Here is a 20,700-nt window from a genome sequence, read left to right on the forward strand (position 1 = left end):
TGTGGTTTGACTAATGCAGTTAGACGTCACATCTAATCACGCGCGCCCTCATGCGGACAGGATGGAACTGCAGCTATTCACAGGTCAGAAATCTCCCAGAGTGCACTGCGACAAGATGGCTGCCAAAGGTAAGCTGGAGGGGAAAGTTTGTTTTGTTTTGATAAATTTCCCCTTCCTCCGCTATTTTAGAGAAGTACTGTTGATTTGGACGATAGAGGATGAACTAAGCGTTTTGTAGAAAAAGCGTATGTTGTGTTTCATGGTAGAATCTTACCTTAAATGGCTGCGGAATAGAATTGAATAGGCGGTATATTTTTTTTGACAGGTCTTTTGTGCATTTTTGTGGGTCTATGATATAATGAGTTATCAAAACAAGCTTTGTTTATAGCTCGGGATTAAGATGATTTAATCTTCTGTTCCTCAAACATTAACAGGCATAGCTTTGTTCAGGTGTGTTTATCAAGATACATGTGACTTGTGAGGCATAAATTTGGCTTCGAAAATTATGTATAAAGTACCTGGCCATGGTTAAAGTTCTGGTTGTAAGGACGAGGACGATTTTTTAATGGCATCTTGCCTTGTGTCTCCATATACTATATAGTACTGTAATTTCCTTTTAAGTTTGCTTGGATTTGATTTTGCGGTAATGAGAAAATAGAGTATAAGCTGAGTGTAAGGTCTTTGTTGAAACAGGGTGGTAGGTGGGCAGGAGACAGAACAAGTATTATTTTTTTGGAGTGGTTTTAAGTTTGCGGTGAAGAGGTTGCTGTAAAACTGCACATTAATCCACCTGCCGTGAAAATTTCAACATCTACAGTATGGTGACGATTTTGCTAGTAGGACTCATACCAATGTTCCTTCCTTCCACCTTTTTCACCAACAGTCTAACACAGATCAGTGGCTAATTTCATGTGTGTAACGTCACAGTATGATGTATGCAAACTACAGTTGCAAACGTTATCTTGTATTTTTGTTCATATTTCAAAGTTAACTAACTACGAACATGTAACTATATCGAGGTAACATATTCATGCACAGACCAAGTTGTTTCTGTTGTGTCCATTCACGGGACAGGTGTCCGCCACTATAAAATGGCCACGGTAGACAGGTGTCCGCCACTATAATTTGACATGATTCTTAATTCTTGGGTCAGTAGGATAATAAGGGATCAGCAAAAAGTGTCCGCAATGGCCAGGTGGTCCTTTAAGTCACTTTTGCTGTGCATGGAATCATACAGTGCTGAGAAGAGTTTGTGCACACATTAAAGCCGGTGTAGCATCTAGACCAGCAATGTCCAGCATAGATTCATGATAGCTGGTAGGGGAAGAAGAATGATTAAGGGAAATTCTTAAAAAATTAGTGAAGTATATTTTAGGCATGGTCCTAAATTCTGTACAATATCACCATGACCATCTTAGTATGTGCAGTTTTATGTTTGAATATCATGGTAGTTGGCAGAAAATTTTTTTGGGGGGGAAGGGGAAGATAATGCTGTGTGATGATTCTAGGGGGTCCAGGGGCATACTAGTACTCCCCCGGGAAAATGTTAAAATCTTGACCATCTGAAATACTACTGCCTACATTTTCAGGGGTAAATTTTGTTGGTACATTCAACAAAATTTACTAACATCTCTATTTGTAAAAAAATACACAAGGTTTCAGCTTATATTTGGGGGGGGGGCTGTGCTGCCGCCACTGGTATAAAATCTCCATCTTCTAATCCTAACCACCTTGAGTGCCCCCCTCCCCACCTGCAGATGTTACCTGATACAGTAATACGGGGCTTCATAACTGTGTTCCATGGTACTCTGTCATCAAACATCTTCCTTTGTTTTCCTGGTTGGCAGCTGTTTTCAGTTATCTCCAGAGAACAATGGTCTATGTAAAGTTCACATTATCATTGTGTCACACCTGTGTATGCAGCGCTTGAAATCTGAAATTTCTCCTTGTATTCTGGTGCACCCCTAAAAATTCAGATACACGGAAAAAATTTGAGTGTAGCAATAGCATAAATGGAATTGAATGTCAGTAAACCCTGAATTCCTTATTTATAGTTTCCAGCATTGGAAAATTACAATGTACTTCAAGACTAGTTAAGTTCAAATTTTTAAACAAGTGATACAACAATTTGGGTAAGTCCAATTTTTGTGTTGAAAATTACAGTTAAAATTTGATTCATAAGTAATATAACAAAGGTTCTATTATTTTTTCTGAAACTTAAAGAATTGCTGTACCTTTATCATTTTGTTTGTAACTGTATACAAATCTCTAGATGCACTGGTGCACATGCAGTCAAAAATTAGGTGCACAACTCCAATTTTGGGTGCACAAAAGTGCATGATATACACCTAGTATTTGGGGCCCTGGATACTATATGTATTGTTACAGTAGCTTTTGTTGGATTATACAGATATTACTGTTGAATGAATGAAGTATTTTTAATATACTTGGCATTCATTTTTTTAACATATCAAATTTGGGTTTTACTCTGCATTTCTCTATTGTAGTTATTGTAGAATGCATACAATATTGCTGATGAAAATAATATAAGACGAGCTGTATGTAGCTTGTATTGTATAGTAGAGCATGTACAGATGGAGGAAATTAAAAATTGATATGCATGCAGAATGTGAGCCATTTTCCTAATCATCTACATTGTAAACAGAAGCAGTGATGCATGGAAAAATGTCTCATTCTATAATTTATCAAGCGTCTGCTCTTCCTATATTATAGTATAGTAGTATTCATAATGCTTATATCAGTCAGAAAAATGAAAGAAAGAGGTTCCTATGCAGAGGTGGTTACTTAGTGTAGGTTTGACACCAGCTGAAAGCATTATCTTGATCAAGAAGCTTGAAGAAAATAAATAGTCACACACAGAACTTGACAGAAGACAGGTGACAGCTGCAGACAACATTTTTATATGGAATATTATTAATGCTTGGCTCAATGGAAAAAATGATCTAAGAGACTGTCAAAATGTGGCCACAATGACCAGCTGGTCCTTACACAGAGGCGGTCACGTGTACAGGTTATCCTGCAAATTTGTTACAATTGACCAGAAAAAGACATTTATGATTTCTTAGAAGATCCTGTCTTCATATACTAGTACCCTCACCCCATATATAGTTATAGTTAAAGAACTGTCCCTTATCCCAGCAAACTACATACTGTAAATTTGTATACGTTTGCATGAACATAATTTCCAGGCAAGAGGCAAAAGCAGGCATTCGCAGTTGAAACAACTTTTAATGAATTAATAATATACTGCAAGACATAACATATTTTCGCAATGTGATAACTTCACAGTGGAGTGGTCACTTTTAAGAACAAGAAAAGAAACCCCAGCGAATATTTAATGATTTACAGTAATATCATAAGGAGTCTTTGGGTTTTTTTTTCTGACATCATTGACAGGCTTGTAGATGGGTCTTCAATGAATAATGGATGGTCCCTGTAGACATAATCGTCTGTCCTTTCATGATGTCCCGGACCACAAATATGATAGATAGAGTCATGTACCACCAAAGGTACAAGATAATCCAATCAAGCTAAACCCGGGGTCCGCCATCCAAGTAAAATTGCTGATGAAAGTGGTTTGGTCCATCTTCAAATATCCGGCCTGGCCGCTTGGAGTATTTAATCTTGTTAATGTGAGGTCTACCAATGGCAAATGTTGTTACACAGTGTATTTTCAGCTGTTTAAAAACCACTAGTCTCATTGTGTATATGTAAGCTAGTTAGAGTGTTCCATTGTTGGCTTTTAGGGGTTGTCTCATTTTTTTGGTTACTTTTTATTATGTCTTTACATGCCCCAAACTTATTGTTGTTTTCTGGCTAATCTATATTGTGTCATTCTGACTTGTAATCCTTCAAATCGGATTGGGGCTAACAAATTTGAAGAGTTTTGTCCTTTTTCATTCTTTGTTATTTTGTGTGCCCCCTACATTGTGTTGTAATGGAATAACCCTTAAGTGCAGACACTTGCCTGTTTGCCCCAGTTTCTCTGCTTAGTAACAATTAAAAGCTCAAAGGTCAAATAAACCCAAACTGAAGTGTCACTGGAAGTTCAAGGTGGTATGTTTGAAGAAAAAACAGGTACATCACAAAATCATACTGTGAGATATGTAATTTTCATCAAGACTTGATTTCACAGTGATTTCAGGGGAAAGGATTTTTTGTGCGTTTTATGTTTGCTGTTGAAACAATTGAGTAGCAAATCAATGGAAAAATATGATTGCGTAATGCCATGATTTCACATTAACTTTAAGTAAAGACTATTATAAGAGAGGTCACCACGAAAATCATGAAAGTATTGAAATCACCACGAACATTTCAAGTAGTTTTTTCAAAGTAGTAGATTGTAAATTCCACTGACTTTTTGGTAAAACACTGCAGGATCTTGAATTGGCAGTTGCAGATAAATCCTGGTTCAGAGAGATTTAAGAATTATTCATTTCGAATAAACATATCTTGTAAGACTGTGACATACAAGATTTAAACTGAGAATGTTACTGAAGGCTGTATTATTTTGGTATTTGTCATCTAGTACATTGTACATTAGATAGGCATTTTTCAAATGTAATGCCCCCCTTTGGTATGTTCAGTAATTTTGGAGCAGCCTTTCATTTCTTGCTCATTTGCTTGCAGGTTGAGAAGTCATTAGTTAATTGCAGTGATGGACCTTTGGTATCTGGTGGGATATTAGATTGATGGAGTTGTCTATCTAATTTTGTAGCTTTTACATCTTATGGTGTGGCTAAATATAGAATAAAGTATCATCACTTCATGCATACCCTAAATCTTTCCACCATTTCATGATTAATGCCATACTGATTTGATTATATGGATGCCATCTTCTGGGCACTCCAAAAACTGATGCGGGCATGCAGAAAAAAATAGTTGTGCCAAAAAAAAGTTCGCTTTCATTATATGAAATCTAATCCTAAGGTGGAACAAATGGCTAAACACACAGAGTTTGGTATACCGAACAAAATAGATTCTTTGTTTTTGTACTTTCAGCTCTTCTTCTTTGACTCGGGAAGACTTTGCCTGTTAGTGCTATTTTCTTTTCTTTTTTTTCAAGTTACAATTTTTTTATTTTTTTAACGGTTCTCAGTGGCAAATGTGCTAGATATTGGCACATCGGCAACGAAATCCGCAGTGTGTATACGACATATACATGAACTATATAATGCTGATTTTGCAACTTCTGGAAACAGACAAAACTTGATGATGTACGCAGGTATATGTCATCCATATAATTATGTCATTGTGGCCTAAAACAATGTAAATCTATCTACTTGTTGTGGAGCAGAAATGCAATAAATGCCATGTGCTTTGTCTGTGGTCACACATTTTATATACTGGCAACTAATTTAGAGTTAAAACTACAGGCAGCACTTACATATTTCATGCCCTATACCAGTCCTCTTCTAACAGTACATCCTTTGTTCTTAAGTCTACTGTGAACAACTCAGGAAGTTCTATTGAGATTGTACATGTACCATCTGGAGATATTTGACAAAAAAGTTAAGGGTCACGATATATCAACTGAACTGACAGTTCTGCAAAAAGCAAGCAGGGATTCTTGTTCAATGTTTAGTTACTAGTATACTTGTGTAATGAATGTTTCAAAAACCAAGGTGACATATATTTTCATAGAGGTTACATACAAGCAGGTTGCAGGTTGTTTTGGTCTGGTGTGTGTTCTTACACATGTCTGTGTGTGTGTGTTTATGTGCTTGTGCGTGCACATACAACTGTTTACAGCTTGTATCCGTAAGATTGTGTGTGCGTTTGTATATTTGTGTGAGTGTGTGTGTGTGTGTGTGTGTGTGTGTGTGTGTGTGTGTGTGTGTGTGCATATGTGCGTGCGTCCACATACAACTGTTTATAGCTCGTATCCGTAAGACTCCCTATTGTGTTTGTGGGTGCGTTTGTGTGAGTGTGTGTGTATGTGCATACGTGCGTGTGTCCACATACAACAGTTCGTATATCCCTAACCCTCCATATTGTAAGATTAGCCCACCCTATAGAGGAATGCCATTGTTTGTGTTTTATAAACAGTCACATGAAGCTCTACTTCCTGTATCAGAGGCTCATAGAGTCTGTTTACATCTGCTTTCTACATACCATGGTCTTATCACATTCAAACCACCCCTTCTTAGAAAGTGGTGCAGTCCAATTGTGGATAGCAGAGTACTAGAAGCTGGTGACATTCCACAGAGTTCGTCTGTAATTTAGGAATCGTTAGTGAGAAGGCAGCCTTTGTTAGACCACGTTGTGACAGGCCGTTTTGGTTAGATGCCATTTGGACTTCAAAGGAGAGAAACTTCTCAAGTTCAAGGTCTCCTTTGGTTTGTTGGTTTATGTCCATTGACAGAAGGCAAACTTGTTTGATATGTGTCATGGAAATTTTTGTGATATTGTATCTTGGAAATGGTATAAAGCATTTTTCATGGGGAAACTACCCCTTGCCTAGATTTGCCTACTAGTAAAGATCTATCCATGCCTTGTTATTGTTGTTAACCATATGCTTGTTTCTTTGGTAAGAATAAGTTTAGCTGGTACAAAATGTATGTTGAAACTGCTATGTCGAGATCAGGTCCTATTGTAGATGAAATAGAGTATGTGTATATACAGTTTTTTTGGACAGAAAATGTCAGTAAACATGTCAGTTTTCAGCTCCTGAATTTGCTGGATACTGGATATACTGTTAGTCAGTCTAGGAAGACATGAAGACATGACATTATCCTAGACTGACTGACTGATAGAAGATAAGAATTCAAAACATTTAAGTATTATGTCATGAACAATATCATATCTATTATGTTATTTCTTTGTACAATTGATAAGCTAATTGTGTTCTTTTTCTTGTTTTTTTTTTATGCATACAGGACCGTACCATGTTCGTGAGTAGGTGATGACAGCATCGGCAAACTTGATTCTGGCTGGGACCAGTGGATGTCCAAGTCTTCCATTACCCTCTCCCCCCACAGCCCTTGGAATGGACTAGTCCACCTGTAGACTGCTGGCTGTTTCTTGGAATGTGCCAGTTGACGAGAGGGGTAGCATTCACTGCTTATGTCTTCCATTCTGTGACCCCCGGTCTTAACATGGAGCTGTCTAAAGAATTGTCACACTGATACCAAAGTGGCACATGCCACTTTCTGAGAGGGGTTTTAGGAACACATTTTTGTCACCTACATAAGCCTATTTAGTATTTTTAATCATTCAACATTGAAGACTATGTAATTATGCATACTATATCTATGCAATATATTGATGTTGTTTACTTTGATTGGAAGTAATCTTTAAAGAAACTTGTAAAAAAGTTCCAGCTTAATTTTGTCAACTTCTGTGAAGTTTTTGGCTACTTTTATAATTTTCAAAACATTTGAATTTTGAAGTGATCGTGTATATATAAAAATGTGTAGCAAGACTTGTTTATGTAAAATTATGATATTGTGAAAAAATTATATCTTTTCTCATTCTGGCTACACAAATATTGTACAGGGTGTTTGATTATGTGATTTTCTTTGGTGGCTTCAAATTTGCAAAGAAGTAAAACTGTTCTGTTTTTGTTGCATGATCCAAAATGTACAAATAAAGACAGAAAATTATAACCATTCTTTTGAGGCTTATGTGGTGACGTCTTTGCATAAGAAAACATGGGAGGGATTTCTTCGCGGTTCCGAAAAGCGATACAGACTGGCGACCAAACGTTGGCGCTTCAGATTTATAACAGCAGTCGCGACTTGCGGGAAAATCTGGACCCGAACCTGTCTTACGGAGAAAACCATGGCAACAACACGGCCATGCACTATGTCTCGCTCTACGGACAGAAGGTTCTTATAAGGTAAGTTGGTGAATATTTGTTCCAAGTTTGTACAAGTAGAAAATCCCAATAAATATAAAAGCAAGGCAGAAATATAGACACCACAATAGGGGAAAGGTATGAATAGAGATATGATCAAGTTAGTTTCTGTGCTTTCTTTGATAAGTTAAGACAGATTGACTTAGTTTTATCATCTTCTCTCTCTATGTCCAGAGTGTTTTTGGACTTCCACAATGGGAACCCCAACAAGAGGAACGCCAACTCTCTCACTTCTCTCCACGAGGCCTGCATCTGTGCCAACAGTAATGACCCTGATGTACAGGTAGGGAGAAACTCTGCTCTCATCAGTTTTTAATCATATTATTAGTAATGACCCTGATGTACAGGTAGGGAGAAACTATGCTCTCATCAGATGTTGACTCGTGTCAATAGTAATGACCATGCATAATGTGCACTGTCAGGTAGTAGGGAGAAAGTAAACTTTCATCAGTAAATCCTCTTTGAAAACCCCAGGAAGTTTCTCTTTGGAAAAAACCTCTTTACTGGAACAGCATCCTTTTGAAGGAAAAAATATCCATATTCTGTCCCCCATGTGTCCAATGTTACAACTCAATATATGATACTTAATCTATTCGATTTTACAGGTTGATCGTGCGGAGTGCGTACAGATGCTGCTTGCCTGGCAGGGCCCTCCCCTTGGCAACGGTCGCTACGAGAGGGTGGACGTGGCCGCCACCGACGCCTATGGCAATTCCGCCTTACACTACGCCTCCTTGTCTGGACTGAAGAAATGTGTGGAGGTACATGGCCAGTTTCTTACTAACCGTTCTGCTTATGATTAGGCCAAACAAACTTCAATGTATCTTATTAGTTAGTTTGTTTTCGTCACTGTTACCTTGATCTGTTAGTATCTAGCAGGCTCCGCTGATCACTGGAAAAATGGTAGAAATTGGCCAAATAGAGTGAATAGTATGCCCTCTCTCCATAGCCGACTCAGCATTCTATCCACTCTGTTTAGCTAATTTCTACTATTTTTTCAGCGATCAGCGGAGCCTGGTAGAGGCCACTGTACCGTATATATAGCTGATATTTTTTCTTACCTTGTTCCACAGCTGGTTGTAGCCCATGGTGCACCACTGTTCCAAGAGAACAAGGATGGACACACCCCCTGTGACTGTGCTGCCATACATCGCCATGCAGACATTGCTGCCCTGCTCGAGTCCAAGATGGTCTTTGCTGTAAGACATGGCTTATATCTAACCCTTGTACAGCTGATTAGAATGTTACACACAGCCACACTTTATTTTTCATTTATTTATTTATACAGGGAAAAATACAACAAGCCTGTTTTTTTAGGTATTCCTGATATCAAAATCTGAAAACACAACTAGCACTAATTACATACTTATCCACATTAATAATAACCAACAACAAACTGAAAATGAAAGTGATCTTGAAACAGTTTAGCTCACTGAAGAGCTTTTCAACAAGTACAATGAACAGTTGACCACAGCTTAACATCCCGTTTTAAGGATTGCAATCCTTCAAGTAGCGTGCATGTGGATGAGAAACATAGCTGGGATTTGAACTAACAGCTTCTTGGTCCAGAGGCAGGGTCACCAACCACTGGACTACACCTGCTACGCATTATAAAAGCAATCCCAAAAGTATATAGGTGTGCAGAATTACTGGTAAGGTATGACCTATATTTACTCTAAAGACTGAAGATGTTTTTCTTGTATTCTGCAGGCTGCAGAGAATGAAGACCCAGAAGTCTCAGATGGGATCTACACCATCAAACGGGACGAGGTATGTATGGTATAGACAGTCTTCCTTTGTGCAAACAACTTAACATGGCCAAATTTCAGTTCATTTTAGAGCGAAAGAAGTAAGCTTGCATTCCTGCAATTGCTTATAACTAATGGCAAATCAAATGTGTAAAGATACATGAAAATTGTTAGTAATGCTATTCTTTCCTTGCCTCCCTCCCCTAGTCCTACAGTGGTTTACGCAGTCAGGAGCTTCAAGAGGCAAAGGATTCGCTGCTTATTGAGACAGCCGACATGCTACATGTACCTCTCTTCACTGCAGAGGCACTGCTTCGAAATAATGGTATGTGCGGATACCATTGCCAGTCAGTATATAACCAATGCATGTCAGAATACAAATTAGTAGAGACCATTTACCATATATATAGCTATGCCAAGCAAATTCAATATATGACTAACCACTGATATGGTTATTATTCTCACTAGCATTCATTTATTGCTGATTTCTTGTTCCTTGCTTGTTTACCTTTGAAAAGGATAGGTCGAAAGATTCAGAATGTTTATTATGTCTCCTGTCTCTACTCCAGAGTGGTCCAAAGAGATGCTGCTAGAGGGGTGGATGCGGGACCCGGTGGCCTGCTGTGAGAAGGCAGGGGTCAAACCACCGGACAGCGTCCTGGCCGAGCTGGGCAAGAAGGAGGAGGGGACGGCAGAGGACCCTGAACAGAGGGACAGAGCTGACTCTGAAACACTGGTTAGTTAAGGATTCAATCAATAAACCAGTCACATATAAGCCCAGAGCTGACTCCGAAACATTGGTTAGTTGGGTCACTGTATACTGTAATTCTTGATTTGTTAACTGTAACTTAATTTAGCTGATTTAACGGTCACGAGGCAACAGCTAAAATTTCATTATCGCTAATATTTGATCACTAATATTTGAGACAGTAATGTTTGTTCCCAACGTTAAAATTAAGTGCCGTGACCTACTCCATTTTCCCCCAACCGCTATATTTTCCTGCCCCTATATTAATGTGATTTACAGTACTTCTTAAGCCTCAGGGGAGGACAGAGCTGACTCTGAAACATTTTTTAGTTGGGTCACTGTATAGTACTCGAGCTCGGCTGACTCCAAAACATTGGTTAGTTAAGCATTCAATCAATAAACCAGTCACATATAAGCCCAGAGCTGACTACGAAACATTTGTTAGTTGGGTCACTGTATACTTCTTAAGCCTCAGGGGAGGACAGAGCTGACTCTGAAACATTGGTTAGTTGGGTCACTGTATAGTACTCGAACTCGGCTGACTCCAAAACATTGGTTAGTTAAGCATTCAATCAAATTAGTTGACAAATTGTATACTTCTCAAGTCTAAGCAGTAAATTTTCAAGATTTCTAAGGATCCCATCATGTATGATGATTTATATGTTTGCCCCCCTCCCACTCTAGTGTGACATCTGTACAGGTCCTGTATCGTCTGACGATGAACCGGTTGATATCCCCTGTGCTCATCAGTTCTGTCAGGAATGCTGGGAAAGGTACAGTTATCTTTGTTGTTTACCTTGTAATGCCTAGTGGCACATTGGTCTCTGTATCAGGATATCTTTATACAGGGAAGTGTTGCTAGCCTTTCCCCATAATTGTACTGAGGCACCTCTTTGATCATGGGGCCCCCGTTTTATGTCCCTTCTGAAAGAGGGATGCAGCCCCAACTAAGATGCCCTTCCCAGGATTTAAACCAGGGTCTCCCAGTTACAAGCTAATTGAAACCAGAATCTCAACTATGAGGCTGCTACATCCCACTGTTGACTTTTCACAGAACTTTATCCATTCTTTTTGTGTGATGTAGTCTTCCTATACTATAAGATACTGAAGTCTCGGTTGTATGCAAACTGTTTTGTGTGACAAAAATCTTCACACTGTTGAACACAATGGATCGTATACCAAAGGTTTTTTTATAACACTGTGTCCAGGTACCTTAGTCTGAAGATCAAAGATGGCAGCACAGGGGACATACAGTGCCCCGGGTACGAGTGCAGCCAGCTGGTTCCCGTGGAGACCATAGAGAAGCTTGTTCCCAGGGAGATGGCCATGAGGTACCAGCAGTTTGATATCAAAGTGAGTCCATCTTCTTATTTCTGTGCATTAACTGACATTTAGTACAGTATAGCATATCTTTGTATTATAGCTGCTAGTAATCCAAGCTTTAGTATGCTACTGCATAGCCAGATTATTGTTTATGATACCAAAATTGAAGTTGTTTACAGTTTTGGAATCTGAACTTTTATCTGCAGGTTGGAGGTGAATATTTTGAGCCTTGAATGCTCAGAATCTAAAAGATACAGTCAATCCTTTTTAAAGTGACCATTCAAGGAGCTTGAAGAAAACAGTCACAGAGTCAATTGGAAAAATAATCTATCATGGGACCACCAAAAAGTGGCCACAAGAGAAATGTTATCCCTATGCAAATGTGGTCGCTAGTTCAGGTTTGACAATAGTAACAAAACTCAGAAATTGATCTGTCAATCAGTCTTTACCTGAGCCTTTTCATGAAAAAAATTGTATGGAGGCTTTGTAAGGAAGCGGAGTGACCAAACAGGCTAGTGTGGGTTCACCCCTTCCACAGTGGTGTTTTAGAGGATTCTAAGGTAAAATGAGGCATTCTAATGCTTGTTGACTGTCTTGTTGAGTACATGTATGTATGACATTCATGAACTGGTACGAGGTACTTACTGATGTCCTTTGGCTCATCGGTGACAGTAATTCCAAAGAATAGTTTTGAAGTACTTACACTTACAGTTTTACATGTACATGTGCATTCGAGTGTTTCTGATGTTGCACCCCAGGCTTTTGTGGAGACCAATCCCCACATCGAGTTGTATGAGGGTTGCAACACCCTTGTTCCCCTCTTTGAAAGAACCTTGTTTACTAAATCAACTGACAATAGACTACAGAGGTACTTTGTATACAACTGTTTTTCTGTTGTTCCCCCCCAGGCTTTTGTGGAGACCAATCCCCACATCAAGTGGTGCCCGTTCCCCGGGTGTGGCAGAGCTGTCAGGCTCCCGTCAGAGTCAGGAACCGCTCCCATTGGTGCAGAGGCACAGACTTCTCATGCAGTGGATTGTGGGAATGGTCACTTCTTCTGCTGGTAAGGGACCGTCACAACATTGATATTTCAAAACCACAACAAAAGTCTTTATAGTGTATATCAATATCTGCTTATATTTCTGTTGATGGAAAATGAAAGATAAATACGGACAACAAAAATAAAGTCTTGATATACTAGTAGTCATTAGGCCTAAGAAAAAGATGTTGTGATTCCGGTCACCCGACCGACTCTAACAAAAACCTGCCGACCCAAGCCTTTTTCTTGGTAGTCCACTGGCTTAGAAATGCAACATTTTTCCTAGACCTAACTGTACTGGGTTACAAAATTAAAATCAATGGCTGCAAAGGGCTTGAATGACCATCTATTCTATAGTATTGTAGTAACAATAGAATGAATACAAATCTTTTTTTTTTACAATAGCACATTGCAGACTTCTTCAAGCTAGTTTGACATGCTGTTTTAGAAATGTCTCCGCCCCTGAGGTGTTGCCAAAAAAAGGGCATTCGTTGCATGTATTGGTTTTAGATATGAAGAAAACAATGCATGAAAGGTAAGATGTCGAATCCTTTTATTCCAGGGAGTGTTTAGGGGAGGTTCATGAGCCCAGTAGTTGTGACCAGTGGAAACAGTGGCAGCAGAAAATCACTGAGATCGACCCAAGTACGTTGTCTCCTGGTTGTGAGTTGACAGTATATGTTATGGTTTATTTCTCCATTGCATGTTTTGTTTAGTTTTGTCTTTTACAATAGTTTAAGGTTACTGTAACATACTCAAATAACAAGATGTAAGTTATTCTCAATTAACAATCTGAAAGGTACTACTTATTTAGAAATAGTCCATGAGAAGTGGAGTTTATAAGGAACAGAGGAAGTTTAAAATTTGATGGGCATGTTGATATGAGTAGATATGGTATATAATATGTATATTGCTGTTTGTGATATCACATACCGAAGCACATCATGGCATTTTACCCAAAATGACTCGTGATCATACTAATAATTCTGTGCATTTAACAATACAGTTTTACCAATTTCATACCGGTTTGCATAATATATTTTGTAAAAGAACATTTGTACTATTGCTTTCACTTTCAGCACATGTACCAGAAAAGAAGACAGTTGTAGACACTGAGGCAGAGACCACAGCAAACTGCCTGTGGCTGGTGACTAACACCAAACCCTGCCCCAAGTGTAAGGTCTACATCCAGAAAAATGAAGGCTGCAACCACATGAAATGCACCAAGGTGACTGATTATTTCTTCCTCTTTGTAGAGTTTTGATAAGGGTTCATTGTGTGAACCAAGGTGTCCTCAAAGTAGCTGATAGTGCAATGTAACTTCACTACATCCGTGCTACACCTGTGCTGCATTACTATGTGAACCAGTCAGAATTGCCTTGAAGAAGGTGACAGATGGTCACGGAAACGTCAGTGGAATAAATCTCTTGGTTGTGTAAAAAGAGTCTTTTTTATTCTGTAGCTTCACTACAGCTGGCATTTTGACACTGGGTCACCTCTACATTTATCAAGTGTGTTAGGTGTAATGTTTAGAGGTTTCATGTCAAAGGCTCCTGTACATGGGAATAAAGGCTTAACATCCACTCCAATAGACTTTATAAAGTTCTCTTTAAGATATGTTAAGTCATGTACATGTAAAAAAGCAGGGCTGCCTGTTAAGCTGGACCTTTAACCAAAGATTTGGACATCGTAAAAAGTAGTTGAATGTACAACTTGTTTGTCACAAAGGCTAACATAGAAACTGATATAATATTACATGTACCTTTGCGCTGTTACAAGTCTCACTGTCCTCTGAATAATATATATGTTTATCAGTCTTGTCCATATATGACTGAAAATGTATTCAAAAGAACTTTGCAATCCCAATATATTGTTTGAGCTAAGGAAAGTATAACTGGTAAAAAGTGTAGCATCCTTATAAACCTTGAAAATAGGAACTGTATCACTAAAATTATGATTTAACATCTGTAATGGTATGGTTTATTTGGTCTGCAGTGTAAGTATGGCTTCTGCTAGATGTCTCTATGGATGGCTGGGAGAAAAACCTGAGTAGAAAACATCAGGAGTAACAACTGTTTTCTTATTATGTTTTGTGTCCCTAGTGTAAGTATGACTTCTGCTGGGTGTGTCTTGAAGACTGGGAGAAGCACAGCTCCTCCACAGGTGGTTACTTCAGGTGTAACAGGTACGAGGTGGTGCAGAAGGTTGAGGAGGAGACCAAGCTACTCACAGAAGAGGTGAGCTCTACCACAGAACCATTGTTGTTGTATATATATATATAACTGTACTCGGGGTAATGGCTGTCACATTGATTGAGGTCTGAGTTGAACCAAATAGTTGTCATTCCAGCCCCTATGCAGCCCTCCCAACCTTTCACACTTCTGTCCTTGGTTTGTTCGTTCAGACCCTTGTAGTGCCTAGTGGCATATAGGGCTGCAAGTTTCCTTGCTCTTTCGGTAGAAGGGTACGTTTTTACAGGGAGGAGGACCCCCATTTTACGTCCTTACCGAAAGATAGGTGCCGCCCCAACTGAGATTTTGTTCCAAGGATTTGAACCAGGGTCTCCAAGTTAGCAACTTTTTGGAACCAGGAGCTCAACTGTTAGGCTGCTACCAGCTGACATACATTGAGTTTAATGCATATCAATGGATGAAGAAAATATATTAGAAGTTATTTGTTGCAGTATATGTTTTGAATGTATGGAAAGTATGTCGTAGAATTTGTGTGCTTTTTAAATATGCCCCCAAAAAAGTTAACTTTTCTAATTCATGTACATTGTCATCATTTGTTATAGACAGATTATGCTAATGTAATGTCAACGGGTTGAGTTAAGACTCATGTTATAACAGACATGATAATTGATATCTTTGCAGGCTTCATTTTGACTCAAGGCTTGTATTTTTATCCAGAACTAACAAGTTTTCTGTTCCTTCTCCAAGGCAAGAGAGAAAAATGAGAAGGCACAAGAACTCAGCCGCCTGATGCACTACTACACCAGGTTCAAAAACCACGACAACAGCTTTAGAGTGAGCCCTTAAGCCCCCCTCTCACTGGACCCGTGGCACGCTAAATGGATTTGTGTTACCCTTGACATTATAATGGGAATATCATTCAAAACGTACAAGTATGACCCAAAAGACAACAAAACACAGGAAAAGATTTGTTTATTGTTGATGAATTTCGTTGAGTGCTTTGTCAGTTCGATCGGCCACAGTCTCCAGTATGCTGCGAGTCCAATGAGAGTGAGCCCTTACTCATGAAGTCTTTCATTCACATCCTGAACTGACTCTCTCTATATAAACAATGCTTTTGAAATGGAAATAGAGAAATTGTTATGGAAATAGAGATTGGGAAGCCTTTTTTTGGTGTAAAGAAATAAAGAATGATATTTTTTAATGTAATAATGCCAACCAAGAAGGCCAAGGCTATTGGCAGTATGGTCTATGCATGCAAGTAAATTTCCAACTCAGTGTATGTGCCCAAATGCAACAAAGAAAATAGTAGAAATTGCACAAATATTGCACTGAAAGTTCAACAAAGAGGACAGAAATACATTCAAAGATGAAATATACTTTATTTAATATTATATAGCAAAACACTGTTTGCCAAGAACCATTTTAATACTTTGCGAAACAATAATATTCTGTTTATATGAGCTACATGGATTATGATTCCTGTCCACAGATAGAAGAAGCCTACCTGCGGACTGCCATGAGAAAGATGAACGACCTTGCCCTGGCAGCTGCAAGTACAGGTAAATGTAAGGAACTCCTCTCTACTCTCTGCCTTCCTGTCTTTCACATACTGTATACACCACAATATGTGTTGGCTATCTGTATCAATGACTGCTGTTCTATCCCATCTTCTGCCTTTATGAATGACAACAAATTTCGGGCATTTTGATGCAAAGTGTTGCAACTGTTAACATGTACTCATACACAGATAGATTACAATGATAAAAAGAAATGTTATTATGCATTACTCAAATACTCAGTCTCAACTTCTGTAGGCTGTGTATTCTTAGATATACAGTTGTGGCATATCTTGCCCTTTCCTCTAAATCTTTTTTGTTCTGAACTATTATAATTCTACTTGACCTTGAGGCCATATGTTTATGATATTTATGGTTCATGTATCTTTTTGTGTCTTCATTTTTTCCTCCTTAGCTAGGTCTGAATTTTAGAGAGTACAGTATAGATGTGAAATTCATCAGAAGTTGTTGTGCTGGTTTGCAGTTGGAAGCCAGCGGGTGAGCACCAGGTTTGTGGAAGAAGCCATCCGTGAACTGCTGTCTGCCCGGCGTGTGTTGAAGTTCTCTTATTGCTATGGCTACTACGTAGGAGATGCCAGGAAAAGGAGAATCTTTGAAGACATTCAGGTGAGAAGATTTTATCATAGAATTAAGATAGAAAGTAATAATTCTTTGATTTTTGTTGGAGCAAAGACTCTTTTACGATGCAACAAGGAAAAATGAAACTAGTGGGGAAACAAGCAGTATTTCTGTTCTATCCTTTATTTTTAGTCTTTTGACCTCAGTCAATGTACTGCAGTGCAATTGTTCCACACAAGTTAGTTTTCTTGTATGTACATTTTTACCAAAAAAGAATTATAGTTCATCAACAAGCATTACGCATTGAGTTTCACTTTAAAATATGACTTATAAACTTACATCATATTAGGTCTTCTAAGGCCTGTTCCATTGTTAAGAAATAGTCTGGAAAACTTTGAATGGAAAGTAGTCGATGCATTTAGTAACTGAAACCCCCAAAAAAAGAAAAATGGTAAAGGAAGTTTTCTGACTTTTTCTATGTGAAATCTAGACTGAACTGGAGGAGGCCACAGAAACACTGTCCCAGATGATCGCCAGGCCGTACCTCCGCACGCCGAGGTCAAAGATCATCCAGGGCGCCCAGCTGACTCAGAGGAAACGGCACGACTTCTTAGCCGCCGTAGAAAAGGGTCTCCTGCCCCCGGAGACGCCTCCATCTGAGAGGAGGAGGATGTGAGTTTCTTATTTCTATCAACAGTAAGAAAGAAATTTAGATGAACTGCAAGGTTTTATTTTGTTTAACAAGTTTGCTCAAGTGCAAAGCCAAGATGCTATTTCTGGGCACTGAACTTAGTTGGTAGGAGAAATAGGTGACTACATTGTATACCTGATAACAAGAATATAGGTGACTATGTTAGGAGATTGTTGCTGTGAATGTTGGTTTTGAAGGCTTGTGGTTTGTATTCGGGTGGGAAACACTTGTCAATGAAAGAGTTTCATGATTTTGCAGAAAGGAGCTGTTGTGAAATGGTTGTCTGTTACATAGCCACACAAATTGAATCTGTTGGGTCTCGGACTCTTGCAGGAAAATACTGCAGCGGGCAGGCGAATTAAAAATGATGATAAAAAAGAAACATACATCTTGTGATGGACCCCAAGGCTTACTACAGGAGCCACAAACTCAACATAACAGGCTGGTTAAACATTTCAAACTATGGCTCTTCAACTTTTGACTCATCTTCTTTTTTCCAGTCATACTCAGACCAAGGATGAAGCATGATACTTTTCCCTTAGCTAGTAAAGCAATAACTTTGAATAAGCAAAAACAGAAACAAACTAGAAAGACAATAACTTTCTTCAACTGTTGGGGCCAAAATTTGAGCATGTTGGGATGATTATAAAGTTCTAAACAGGAACTACAGCGTCTTTTCTGAAGATGTAGCTTGAGTGTTTATGATTGACTTGAGGTTGTCCACTACTTTTTGCCTCCTGGTGTTCCTCACATTGGTTCTTCATTCTTCCCTTTCTCAGTTTGATGGACTTGTTCAGGCCGAGGTTCTTCGAGGAGGAAGATGAAGAATCGCTGCAAGATGTAAGATTTCAAAGTCCTCCCAACAAACTGTAGTGTGGTAGATCCACATATACTACTTTCCTTGCTCACACAAATAAATGTGTACTGTGTGCAGATGAATGTGTAGATAGCTAAAGAAAAATCTGTCTAATTGGTTTGATTCATTCTTTAACAGTTAGGTCTATATTCTGTACATTAGGTCATGGAAAGAATGGATTGCGTAATCTTATTTTCTGTATATTCAAGGCACGCTCTTGAAAAAACTTGTTGATGAATTACAACAGATGCTGTTAAATGTAAGATTATAATCACGATGAGAGCTTGGTACTTTTCCTTTATTGACTGTTGTTACATACTATGTTTCCTCCCTTTTCAGGAGGATGCTGCCCTAGCCCAAGCCATCCTGGCCTCCCTACGAGATGCCTTTCCCCAGGAGCCCCCCACCCCTCCCCAGGGGGACAGCAGTACCCAGAGCTCGGACGAGCCCAGCCCCAACCCTGCCACCAGGCTGGCCAGTACAGGAGCCAGTCCTACCCGAGGTACAACCTGTTCTCACTCTCAGTATCCTCTCCTGCCAGGCTTGTAAATAGCAATCAATGACCCAGCCAATCATGTTGCTTCTTACTGTCAAGGGCCAATGTGATTGGCTGGTGACTCTCTGGCTGATGGCTACCTAGGCCTAACTGCACCAGAAGGACAGATTGCAGACCGGTGTGCCAGGGCAGGACCATTGCATAGTATTTACCAGAACCTGGCCTGGATGGATCTCAGCTTTCGCTTATACATTGTATTAAAGACTTATTCCTGTAGTAGCCATTAGGCCTTCTAATTGCCATAGGCTTCTTAATGCAATGATTTTGTATAGCATACAGCAGAAGGCAAGTTATATGCTTTTAGTACTTTTCTTCAATATGAAATGAAAATAATTCCATATATTGTAGTTCCGCCAGTGGACCCGACACTGTGTCTGCGGATAGGCTGCGGCAGGCCTCGCGCGGTGCACCGGCAGTCTGGGAGACCTCACGACTTCTGCAGCCTGAGATGTCTGCAGATGGCCAGGAGGAGAGGCAGGAGGGGGAGGAACAGTATGTATCTGGGGTCATTTATTAATCAGGGATCGTTCAGTGATAAATAGGGGTGGTTCTTGACATCTAAGGCAGTGACTTGAAAATTTAAGAATGTCGAAGACTTGGAAGAAAAAATATTTTCCAATTATATATCCTTCAAGGCATTGAAATAATTTGGGTCGGTAGGTAGTGAATTCTTGATTTCTTTTTCTTTAAAGATTTCGGCCAAAGTGATCCAAACAGTTTAACAATGTGAAAATGAAATGCATCAAGACACTGCTATTTTTAACATCATACTGTAATTTAAGGTAATACCCTAAGCTTGTGCATTGTTTGCTACACATTTTACATCAACTGTTCGAAGATTTAATCTGTAAACAGCATAAAATACAGGAAGTCTGTTTTGAGCTTCATCACTCAAATCTTAGATCGAAAATTTTATGTCCCTTGCGGCTTGCCAGGCGTCAACCCCATAAAAGCTTAGCATTGACAGGTCTTTGCTAGGGTTGGTCAGTTATCCGGAAATACAACATTTTTTTCCCATAGACCTAATGTAATATACACTGGATAATACATCTCGGTGTATTTTTACCCTATCAGGTCTGGATCTCCCCTGGCATCTTCTGGAGTTGGAGCCGCCCCCCACCCCACCACGGCGGACAGACTCCCTGCCCCCTCTACCCCCCACCCCCCCTCAGCTTCGCCAGCTGTGTCAAAGGCCAGAAGAGTCGGAAGACAGGTGGGTGTCAAAACTGGAGTTTGAACTTAAAATATTTCTTAATTTTGTCATAGATCCAGTACACTGAGTCTTTCCTGTATCCTTTTTAAACCTAAGTATATAAAACCTGTTGTGAGAAATTGCATGGAAGCATTCCTGTTCTGAAAGTCCCCAAAAAACCTCTTTCCTATTTTCTTGTAACTTAGATGGTGGAAGCTGTGTATCATGTTCTGTTCGTTACATGATGTGATTATTAGTCATCCCAGTAGTTTTATATTAGTTTTTGGCTTGTCTCCCTGCCTGTATGTGGCTTCTGCGATTCCCAATATACACAATGT

General features: G+C 39.2%; 1 protein-coding gene across 1 annotated transcript; it reads left to right on the top strand.

The window, feature by feature from the left end:
* Window positions 1–69: 69 nt before the first annotated feature.
* On the top strand, window positions 70–20,527 carry LOC136421100 (ankyrin repeat and IBR domain-containing protein 1-like). Its single transcript, XM_066408249.1, has 23 exons — window positions 70–128; window positions 6,900–7,861; window positions 8,054–8,162; window positions 8,485–8,640; window positions 8,953–9,078; window positions 9,590–9,649; window positions 9,835–9,952; window positions 10,197–10,363; window positions 11,060–11,148; window positions 11,584–11,728; window positions 12,607–12,761; window positions 13,300–13,400; window positions 13,817–13,965; window positions 14,840–14,974; window positions 15,677–15,763; window positions 16,422–16,491; window positions 16,973–17,115; window positions 17,558–17,739; window positions 18,538–18,598; window positions 18,954–19,116; window positions 19,519–19,662; window positions 20,245–20,383; window positions 20,500–20,527. The coding sequence occupies exons 2-23, from the start codon at window positions 7,674–7,676 to the stop codon at window positions 20,525–20,527; spliced, it is 2,715 nt and encodes a 904-aa protein (XP_066264346.1). The 5' UTR covers window positions 70–128; window positions 6,900–7,673.
* Window positions 20,528–20,700: the final 173 nt, after the last annotated feature.

The sequence above is a fragment of the Branchiostoma lanceolatum genome, chromosome 15, assembly GCF_035083965.1.
Source record: "Branchiostoma lanceolatum isolate klBraLanc5 chromosome 15, klBraLanc5.hap2, whole genome shotgun sequence".
NCBI classification, from domain to species: domain Eukaryota; kingdom Metazoa; phylum Chordata; class Leptocardii; order Amphioxiformes; family Branchiostomatidae; genus Branchiostoma; species Branchiostoma lanceolatum.